At 42.6% G+C, this 11,639-nt stretch overlaps 1 protein-coding gene across 1 annotated transcript; it reads right to left on the bottom strand.

Annotated features, from left to right (window-relative positions):
* Positions 1-11,506, bottom strand: anxa6 (annexin A6). Its single transcript, XM_034093286.2, is given in 26 exon segments — positions 1-424; positions 1,489-1,626; positions 1,820-1,878; positions 1,988-2,085; positions 2,199-2,227; positions 2,229-2,291; positions 2,397-2,450; positions 2,668-2,747; positions 2,827-2,917; positions 3,593-3,706; positions 3,800-3,894; positions 3,981-4,062; positions 4,617-4,695; positions 4,899-4,957; positions 5,049-5,171; positions 5,361-5,419; positions 5,513-5,608; positions 6,155-6,248; positions 6,337-6,393; positions 6,491-6,570; positions 6,658-6,748; positions 6,849-6,962; positions 7,101-7,195; positions 7,383-7,467; positions 11,140-11,195; positions 11,324-11,506. Coding segments are annotated over 25 exon segments (1,998 nt in total). The 5' UTR covers positions 11,143-11,195; positions 11,324-11,506; the 3' UTR covers positions 1-364.
* Between the last annotated feature and the right edge of the window lie 133 nt (positions 11,507-11,639).

Here is an 11,639-nt window from a genome sequence, read left to right as displayed (position 1 = left end):
ATCATTTTATTAAGGTCTATATGATATCTTTAAATCACAGTAATCATTGGAAGGCCTGGATCTGAAGGCACTATATGATTTGCTAATTTCCCAATGTCCTCTATGTATACACCACATGAACATTCTCATGTTACATATGACTGTAAAAAAAAAAAAAAAGGAAGACATCATCCGGAGGGAGAAGACGATCAGACATGAGAGAGAAAACTGTCTTGCAAGGCTGAGAGGTCATAGGTCACTTGGTTGGCTGAGGATTTGCAGCAGTATGGGACACTGACATTAACCACCGCAGTTTAACTCCGAGATCGTCTGAATGTGTTCTTTCTTTGAAGTCTGTGAATGGAGCTGCAGACACTTGGCCAGTTTAATCCTCCCCTCCACACAGCAACTGCAGGGTTTTACGGTAGTCTCCTGAGGTATCACCCTGAGCAATGATAGATAACGCACACAGAAGGATTGTGTTAAAAAAAAACTGTGTCATTGTCTCCTGACATTTGGTCATTACAGAGCTGAAACTGGGAAGCGGGATTATTCTTCTCAGTCACACAAAAGCAAAACAATGATTATCATTCATTAATGTTCAATGAGTGGGTGAGTCATGGGGACAAGCAGAAATCGCAAGCCACAAATCAACTACAATCAAGTGGAATTACCCTTTATATCAGCTGACAGTCACAGATACAGATCTTTATCTTTATAATCATCATTATTGAGCTAAATCTTTTTGAAGGACTAGTTCCTTTTTTTGGGAACTTTGGTCATTTGATTTCTTGCTATGAGTTAGATCACATCAGTACGGTAAATGTTAGCTTAGCACAGAGACTGGAAACAAGGGGAAACAGATACCCTGCTCTGTACAAAAGTAGCAAAATCCACTTGATACTACTTCCGGGTTTATTTCTCGGATGTTACTGACAATAAAATCTGTAAAATGGGTTAAAAAAAAGGGACAGACTTTGTAATTGACAAACTGTTTTAATCATATTAAATCATATATTGCGACTAAAATGTATTCCCTAATATAGACAGAACTACAAACGTTGTGAACAAACTGCGTACAATATACACACTTCAGAATACACAACATATAGCAATCCTTGCCATTGCATAAACTGGTAATATTTCTTGCAAAGCCAATTCAGGGCACCCTACTTGCTTGTTTGTATTGGTGTCACGGTGTCACGGTGATTTCATCTGTGAATTATTATAGAACTGCTTCCTGTCCCTGTGCTGTCAGCCAATCAGACAGCAGATATAGAGAGGAAGCATGCAAGGGAAATTCCTAAAAACAGCTGTGCAATAGCCACAGACCCATAGTCCACCGCAGGAAGCTATAGATTACCATACACCCCCACCCCAGCACAGCAGCAGAAGAAGGATGTGCAACATGCAATCACACAAAGACCAGAAGACAAAACACCCACACATACAGATGAGATGAGGAAACACAGCAACCAGGAGTGTTAGTTGACAAAAGCTCAGACTTACGATCATAGTTTCTACCTGGATGAATTCATGGAGGGAAACATCATGTGTTTCCTTGAACTCTTTGCGAATGTTGAACAGGTCGATCTCACTGCGGGACACCATGATGCGGATCAGCGCTCTGTCGTCTGTGCCGAGGCCCTGCAGCGGAGACCAATGAAATGTGTTTATTCTGATTGACTTACTAGTAATTGCTACTGTGTGAGAGCACTCGGCATGAATACCAAGAAAGTATAGAAAAAGACACAAAACTTAAATATCTTACATGCATCAATAAAAATAACCTTTTCACTTGCAGCTGGAATTATACATGCATATACTTATACTTAAGTACCTTCATGGCTTTGTACAGACGGTCCGCAAGATAAGAGGGCTGGTTCTTTACGCTGCGAACTGCAAAGTAAAGAGAGTGCGTGAAATGGCTGAGGAGGAGGATAGATGTTGTCAGCAGTCTACAATGCGACACATTTAAAAGTAAAATTAGGTCAAAAACAGTGGTTACCTATTGCATAAAAGGCATTTTTGACATCTCCTGACATCTCCTTCTTGATAATCTGTTCAATGTCCTTGTTGGAGTATCTGACAAACTCCTGGAAAACTGTGAATAGCAGGGAGTGTATTCATGAGCTTGATCAGTTACATTCTGTTTTTGAGAAACACACACATTATGTTATAAATTGTAACTGTATTGTATTTGTCTTGTCCTTTACCCTCTTCTGAGATGGGGAAAGCTTCTGGTGCAGCAGAATGCTCATGAACTTGTTCTCCATGTCATCAGAGTCAGCGTTGCATGCATCGGCTAGTTCCTGATAGGTTAGGGAGGAAGAACAGGAACAAACACTGAAACCCAGTCTTCCATTTCATATTTAACACAGTAAAACGTTACAGTAAAAAGACACACACTAAATCACCTGAGCATCTGCATTAGCTCTTTCCTCATTGGCAGGGTCCTCCTCTCTTGCACCCTGAACAGAAAAAAGATAGTAAGTGCTTTGATCTATTAAATATCACCTAGAACATTTAATTTTTCTCTTTGATTTGTAACATAAGACTGTGTGAAAGAACACTGTGCATGTAATGAAATGGACCTTTAGTTCTCTGCTACAGTCAGCAGACAGACTGCAACCAGTGAGTGGGCGGAAACAAAACACAGACTAAGTTCTCATGCTGATGAACCTATACCTGCGCAAGAGAAACAAGGATTCGGCAGAAGAGTCCTGATGTGTCTGAATTAATGGCTTCCTCCATAGACTTCGAATAGCCTGTGATGTAAAAAGCTACATGTTAAAGGTATCCTGAACAAAAAATGTCTATGCCTTTTGTTTCTGGTATAAAACTCACCAGCCTGATAAGCAGCGTTCATGGCAAGTATTTGCTCACTGCTCCTGGTGACCAGGATCTCGATCAGGGCGTGCTCATCTGTCCCAGCCCCCTGTTTAAATTAAGAGTAAATAACAAAAACACAGGGAAGTTTCACAAATGGGGCCTCCTCATATCTGCTGAAATAAAATGTCAGTTCAGTTTTGCTATTTTTGTTCTGATTGTTATCATCTTCATTTGTATTTTGATGACAGAACTTCCTAAAACTGTATCAATGTCCAAGAAGCGAGGAAGTATATTGTGAAATATGACAGGTAAGCTGAGCTGATTCACAGTTCAGTGTGGCATTGACGCATAACTATTCAGTGAGACCATTAAAGATTTAGAAATGCAGATGTTTTATATTTAATCCTTTCAATTACTTGTATTTTGCGTCTAGGCCTTCAAAAGGCAAGCTATTCTATTCTACTGCATTCAAATCTACATAATAGGGACATACAATTGTGAAACTATTTTGTACTTCCTGTATGTACAAAATAGTAAAGGTTTCAACAAAAGGCAAGTAAGATAATCTCTATAAATACCTAAAATGCACATTAATTGACTTTCATACATTTTGTGTAATGGTCATGACATTCAAGCACAAAATCTACTTCTCGGGGCTTGACATCAACTATCACAGACTTATAATATAATAACAAGTGTTTTTTTATTTTATGAAGGGTGTGCCTCACTCATTAGCTTCTCCCTTCACATGTACTGATATCAACCATGTCAACTACTGTACCTCCATTGCCTTCTTCATCATTTTGGCATCAAACTCGGCAGGGGTCAACATGAGCCCAATGATCAGCCTCTCCAGGTTCTTTGACAGCTCAGACTTCAAGTCCTTCATCAGATCCTGAGGACACATCAAACACAAACAGTTACATGAAACAGCTTCAAGGGAATATCTAACGATATGTTTATTGTAACATTATTATGAATTATTTACCCTTCCCAGGAGGGATTTGAATGTCTGTCTGATCTCTTGCCTCTGAGCATTGCTTTTTTGTGCAATAATGTCAATTATTATATCTTCATCTGTTCCTGTAGGTGGTAAAAGGCAACAGAATTAGTAAAAACCTGTTTTGAGAAATTCTATCAGTGTAAATGTGCTTTTCAGTGTTGCATACCGAATCCCTTCATTGCTTTCCTCAGCGCTTGTGCATCAGCAGCCGGGTCAAAATCGTGAGCAGGACGGAGTGTTGGCCTCAGCTAAAGTAGTGGGATGACATCATTGGAAGTGTGAGATTCAATAATAACAATCCAAACATCATGCGGCAAAGCAAAATAGTTTAATTTAAATTGATATATTTTTGTATCAAAGCACTAAACATGCAGAACTATATAATATGCAAAAAAGAAAAGTGTTTGTTGAGGGGGAGTGTGCCCTCTTGAGGTTAGAAGCCATGACACAACCTACAATTAAAGGTGGGTAGGCTAAAAAATATCTGCTTTATAGAGAGTTAGTGAAAAGATCTTTTGTCAAGCAAAATGCTGAGATTTCTACTCCAATTCACTTCACGGACAAAACGATGATTTGGACAGTGCATAATAACAAAAACGATTTGTATTTGAGCGAGCAGCATTCTGATCCTATCCGCAGTTAAACAAAGAGTTCGCTGTGAAGACATGGCAGTGTTATCAGCACAAGTTTGTGACACTGCAAGAAGCAGGTCACTGCAGGGCGGGGAGGTAATTAGGATGCATGCCACTGCCAAGCCAAACATGCATGACACGTCTAATGTGGGAGCAGATGGGGCCCAAACCTGGACTTTGGTCATGGCACTTGTTTCCCACATCTTGTAGGCTATCTGAGCAGCTTCAGGGAAGAACTCTCCAGCTAAACTGTAATGATCAGTTTGAAACAAGACAAAGCCAGCACCGAGTGGTACAGAGTGAGTACTTTTCTGGAGACAGGGATTAATTACTCAATAAACTGCTTTACTTTCAAAAAATCTTATATTACACTCAGAAAAACCATCACTCCTGAAAAGTGGTATTCTATCACCCCCGTCTGGTTGCTGCTGTTGCTTGCAGCCAACACTTACTCATCATCTCCTCCACACAGATTAAGCAAAGTCCTCTTGTAATCCCCCGATGTGTCATCCTGAGGGGTTTATAAAGAAAATCAAGGTAAAGGGGTTATGCTTTGCTGATGCTAAATCAGTAGGAACATATTTTATTAGTGTTTAACCAACCTTAATCATGTTATAAAGTGACTTCTCATACAATAAACGGAAACACTCCCGAATGTCCAACATGTCTATTTCAGAGCGAGAAATCATGATCCTGATCAGGGTGTTGTCAACTGTACCGAGACCCTGGAAATAAAGGAGAGGAAGTATTCACGGTCAAGTAGCCCTAATACATTTTAAATAAATGTCAAAACGTTAGATTGCAATCTGCCCCTAAATAAAAAAAACATGTTATAACAACTGTGTTGCCAGGGAATACATGTCCACAAATAGTTTGAAACTAGACTGAACAGCTATTTTTAACTTTTTGTTTACCTTCATTGCCTTGTAGAGGCGCTTTGCATAGAACATGGGAACGTTCCTTATGCACTGGACTGTTAGAAAAAAGTAAATAAGAGAGACCCCTGTAAACTTCACAACTTGACACCAATCATGTCTTAAAGTGGTACTTTTAATGTGTTTCTTACCAACAGCCAGCATTAGCCTCTCAAAGTCCCCAGACAACTCATTCTTTATGCTGTCCTCTATGGTCGTCTCTCCAATCTTCTCATATGCATCGAAAACTAAGCAAACAGAAGACATTGTTATGTCATGTTTTTCATCGCATGACAATTTAAATATCTTAACATGCTGAAAAGGAAAATACCAAGCTACATCAAGATGTTGAACCTTGTAAATATAACCATCTCTAAATCAGTTTGCAAGCATCATCTTTATGAGCATGTTAGCATGCTAATGTTAGCTCAAACCACCACTGAGTACAGCCTCAAAGAGCTGCTAGCATGAGTGTTGTTACAGACGGCCGGTTTTCTTTAAACAGATGCAACAATTGGCATCAACAAAAAGTAACCAACATGTTTTTTTCACTAGCCATATGATGTTCCTGAATGATCTTTTATGTATCTCTGTTAGTTTGTGATGCCTGTGTTCAAATGTCACTTCTAAGAAGCAGGCCTTAGGCAGTTTTCTCGGCATTAGAACGAGAAAGTAGGTTTCACAATATGATGGCAACTTTTAAACTGCAATGAACTCCTGGGAGACTTGAGGTCACAGTGGTAATGTATGAATGCCTCACTTTAGTGTAAATTGTCCAGAGAGCATGTGCTCACCCATGTGAAGGTGGGTCTTGCTGCGGTTTCCAAGAATCATGATGAATTTGGCCTCGTCCGTCCCCCACTGCTCCTCTCCGGCTGCATACAGATCCTACACACAGAATGACAAAGTGTAGGTTATTAATAAACAAAATATTTTACTTTACTTTTAAGGCGTTTTAAACTGTTCTTATTCTCACTTGTGCATCTTGCTCCACCAGATCTGCATCCACCACTCCTGACTCATCTCTGGTCCCCTGGTAACATCAAACCAATACAATCAGTCTATTGTTAAAGGTGCACTGCTGACTGTACATTTCAGTCATGATTACATCAACTCCTCTTTGAACTGACCTGAAGTAAAACAATCAGTGTCTTCTTAAAGTGACCGGAGGTGTCTGTGATTATATCCTCCTCAATGTCACTGCCATAGGCTGAAGACACGGGCATCAATGTCAAATGTTAAGAGATGCTTAACAAAGAATGAGTTGATTTAAAATGACTTATTTAGCAAGCCTTACCATCCTTGTACGCTGCAACCATGTCTTGAATCTGTTGGTTGTTTCTGGATGCCATGACTTCAATAAGGACATTCTCGTTGGTTCCAGCTCCCTTAAAAAAGAGCATGACATTAAATATGAAGTAGCTTCTTCTTTATTAGTTGTGCCTGAAGTATCATAAAGAATTGTACAATTGAAAAAAAACGTCTTACTTTGACTGCATCATTGATTTCTTTGGCATCATGGTAGGCTGGGGTTCTCATCAGGCTGACAATGAGGCGCTCAAATTTGCCCGTCAGCTCATATTTCAGATCTTCAATTAGGTCCTGTTAGAACGACAACAACATAATAGAGTGCACGCGTCTGCTCCAATGTGTTTTAAGTTATCCTGTAGCATGATAGATAAACAGTCTCTGACAAACGTGTTTCTATTAAAGCAAAATAAAAATCAGAAATCAGATTACCTGTCCAAAGTTGCATTTGTACGCTGCAATGATTTCCTGCCTCTGTACATTGCTCCTTGAAGTGACCAGGTCCAATATGGCCTCTTTATCGCTACCTGAGGAGCACAAAGCAACATTTTCAAAAAACGTAATCTCAGTGACAGAAAATCTATTACTGCATCACCACCGCCCTGACCACTGCGTGAAATTCATTATGTGATCATTCAGCCTACGAGTGGAGACGGGGAAAGATGACATTTTCCCCTCTGCAATCAGAAATCACAAGAAGAATGTGGCACTTACCCATGCCTTTCATAGCATTGTAAAGGGTCTCCGCGTCAGTGGAGGGGTCAAAGTCCGGAACATCTGTTATTATGCCTCTGAACACCTGTAAGAAAGAAATTCAAATTTAGTTTCAGAGGAGAGACAAGGTGTTAGTGCTCATGACTCAAGAACGAAGTGCAAAGTGATGTCTGGGATGCGTAGACCTCTGAGCCAGTACAGAGAAATGCAACTCTGGATGTGCAGTTGTACATTCAGATGCAAGGAAATGCATCTGCTCTGGCTCACTAATCCCTAACAAATATATAATATCATGGTCCACAAAGCCATAGGCAGATTTTGCAGGGGGGCTGAAATATGTTACAGCATTACTACGTCTAAAACTGTTCCAATATTTTAATAGATGTAATATAATGATTGTTACAATACAAATCTGAATAATATCATGTTTTGTTTGAAATAATTTCATTTTTGAGCAGTCGCATGTTGTGACGTGTGTGTGTGTGACGTATGAGGTTAAGGACACAAGTTCCCTCGCTTTTTTTTTGTATACAAGTGATTCAGCTATTGTATTATGATGTGCACAGTTATGATAAGTTTTACATATGTAATGCACTGTTGTCGAACCTCAGATTGAGGAGGAACAATGCGGATTCCGTCCTGGTCTTGGAACGACGGATCAGCTTTTTACTCTCGCAAGGATCCTGGAGGGGGCCTGGGAGTACGCTTATCCGGTCTACATGTGTTTTGTAGACTTGGAGAAGGCGTATGACCGAGTTCCCAGGGAGCTACTGTGGGAGGTGCTGCGGGAGTATGGGGTGAGGGGGTCTCTACTCAGGGCCATCCAATCTCTGTACTCCCAAAGCGAGAGCTGTGTCCGGGTCCTCGGCAGTAAGTCGGACCCATTTCCGGTGAGGGTTGGCCTCCGCCAGGGCTGCGCTTTGTCACCAATCCTGTTTGTAATATACATGGATCGGATTTCGAGGCGTAGTCGTGGGGGAGGGGGTCTGCAGTTCGGTGGACTAAGGATTGCACCACTGCTTTTTGCAGATGATGTGGTTCTGATGGCTTCATCGGTCTGCGACCTTCAGCACTCACTGGATCGGTTCGCAACCGAGTGTGAAGCGGCTGGGATGAGGATCAGCACCTCCAAATCTGAGGCCATGGTTCTCAGCAGGAAACCGATGGACTGTCCACTCCAAGTAGGGAATGAGTCCTTACCCCAAGTGAAGGAGTTCAAGTATCTCGGGGTCTTGTTCTCGAGTGAGGGAACAATGGAGCATGAGATGGGCCGGAGAATCGGAGCAGCGGGACCGGTACTGCAGTCGCTTTACCGCACCGTTGTGACGAAAAGGGAGCTGAGCCAGAAGGCAAAGCTCTCTGTCTACCGGGCCATTTTCGTTCCTACCCTCACCTATGGTCATGAAGGATGGGTCATGACCGAAAGAACGAGATCGCGGATACAAGCGGCCGAGATGGGTTTCCTCCGCCGGGTGGCTGGTGTCTCCCTTAGGGATAAGGTGAGAAGTTTGGTCATCAGGGAGGGACTCGGAGTTGAGCCGCTCCTCCTTCGCGTCGAAAGGAGCCAGTTAGGGTGGTTCGGGCACCTAGTTAGGATGCCACCCGGGCGCCTCCCTAGGGAGGTGTTCCAGGCACGTCCAGCTGGGAAGAGACCAAGGGGTAGACCTAGGACCAGGTGGAGGGATTATATCTCTTCGCTGGCCTGGGAGCGCCTTGGGATCCCCCAGTCAGAGCTGGTTGATGTCGCCAGGGAAAAGAAAGTTTGGGGCTCTCTGCTGGAACTGCTACCCCCGCGACCCGACCACGGATAAGCGGGAGAAGATGGATGGATGGATGGATGCACTGTTGTTGGGGGGAGAGACCGCCCCTTCCATATGAGTGTGTGTGTACGGCAGGCATGAGGCGTGCATGACGGGACGAGTTGTGTTCGTATATGGAAAAGTCATACTCAGTGCAGTGAGCGCTGGCTTTATTGCTACTGTATCCGTAGCACCCCACGCAATAGTTGGGATTGTGTACTGAAGTCAGTAAAAAAGGTTTGCCCCCCCAAGCGCAAAAGTCAAACTCTGCCTATGCACAAAGGAGAAAGCCTCCTGGTGATCCCCTGACTACGACTTTAGCATCTGCATGATGTTGATATTTTAGTTTTTATTTGAAATTCTCTGATAACTATAGGATTGATACAGTCATGCATGGTGTCGTTTAATTTAGCCAATACTTTGGTTTATGAATAAATCCTTGCAAAACATTTATGAAAAATAATTGTGAACATGTGTGAATTGTGAATGTTTGGATGAACATCAGCTAAACATCAGCATGTTAGCATGGTAACATTAGCCATTCGCTCAAAACATCACATGTGCCTGGGTACAGCCTGACAGAGAAACTTGCTGTGTTCAGCATTTGCAGAGGCCGCTGACCTTAACCTAGACAGCTTATAAAGATTGCACTATCCCGCTTTAACAGTGCACTGGCTTGCAGTAGTTAATTGTGTAAAAGTGTCAGGGACAGGACACTGGGACAGGAGGTGAAGCCATTTCTGCTATTACAGCTGGCTGCTTGCACCTGTCCCACCCCCAGCTGAGCAGAGGATAGCCTAGGTGTGTGTGTGTGTGTGTGTGTGTGTGTGTGTGTGTGTGTGTGTGTGTGTGTGTGTGTGTGTGTGTGTGTGTGTGTGTGTGTGTGTGTGTGTGTGTGTGTGTGTGTGTGTGTGTGTGTGTGTGTGTGTGTGTGTGTGTCTGTGTGTGTGTGTGTGTGTGTGTGTGTGTGTGTGTGTGTGTGTGTGTGTGTGTGTGTGTGTGTGTGTGTGTGTGTGTGTGTGTGTGTGTGTGTGTGTGTGTGTGTGTGTGTGTGTGTGTCGGGGGGGTCCATAGGAGCAGCACGGAGTCAGGTTTCACATAACGTTCTGTCATGCAGCACCTCAATAATGTCAGAGTTTACTAACAAACTCCATTGGGCATGAAAAGAAAATATAAAGCACTACACAAGGATTTTGTTTATAAAATGGGCCCTGGCTTTAGAGGTGTGATGTTATTAGCTCATTCACTTTGGGAAAAAAGAAAGCTGAAAGCTTGGCCTTCATTTCGAAGGCTCGGCCTTCATTTCGAAGGCTCTTACTGCAGCTGCTGTTGTATAAAATACTACCGCATTAAGGCATGCAGCCAAAATATGTTCTCCACCCTGGTGAGGGGCCACTGCTTTCTGCTTTACTACAGACCATCTCTCCTCACGACAGCTGGAGAGCTTCACCCACTTAGCAACAGGGCTACAAATACAAACCCCTAGCAACAGGCCTTTAACTAAAGTAATCCCATTAAGTAATGTGTTTGATTAGGAAAAATCCTAATGCGGATTCAAATTGTTAGCTACATTTGTACTCCTTCATTCCTCCCTGCTTGTTTATTTGCTAAAGCCACAGCTGTGCAGAGTATAATTAACAGCCAATATTGGTCCAACTCAACTAAGAGCAGAACGATAGGACACTGACTAACGTCTCGGACAATACATTTGAAGATAAGACAAAGCCATTGGAAAGATGCTGTCAGCTGTGTCCATTCGATGTGTCACCCAACACTGCTAGCTTTATGATAGGGAGGAATCACATGGTGGCAGGTGGCAGAAAAATGACCTCACTCACTCTATCCACATCTCATTCAATGGTACACAAAACCGACCATGTCAGACACAAGATCTGCTCTGCAGTATGATACAAAATGCTTCATACTTACATAATGCAAGAGGAGAAAGGTCAACTTACCATTTCTATATGTGGTCTTCTGTGTCAACACTGAGCAGGAATCAATAGTTTCAGGCCTAGAGAGAGACACAGAGAAATGCTGATGTAGGGCTGGATAACAGAATTGCAATACATCCCTGTCATCTTGAAGTGTCTCCCCCCACTTTTTCTTAATGTTTTATAAATAATACTAAATATGGCTTACCTTGTGTGTGGGCAGTATCCGGTGAGAGTGTCCTGCTGCTCTGTCCCCGTTAACCCGGTCTGTGCGCTCCTCCAGTCAGGCTCGGGCAGTCCCGTTACGTGTCCTCTGTGACGTCAAGACTGCGGCAATGTGTGTGTGTGTGTGTGTGTGTGTGTGTGTGTGTGTGTGTGTGTGTGTGTGTGTGTGTGTGTGTGTGTGTGTGTGTGTGTGTGTGTGTGTGTGAGTGAGAGATCCTGAATTTAACGGGAAGATGTCTTACAGTAAAGACATACTTCAAACGTGTGTTACGTGGTAACATCATAAACCTAACGTACGG

Source organism: Pseudochaenichthys georgianus, chromosome 10 (genome assembly GCF_902827115.2).
Source record: "Pseudochaenichthys georgianus chromosome 10, fPseGeo1.2, whole genome shotgun sequence".
Taxonomy (NCBI): domain Eukaryota; kingdom Metazoa; phylum Chordata; class Actinopteri; order Perciformes; family Channichthyidae; genus Pseudochaenichthys; species Pseudochaenichthys georgianus.
This window is presented reverse-complemented; position numbering and strand designations above follow the sequence as displayed.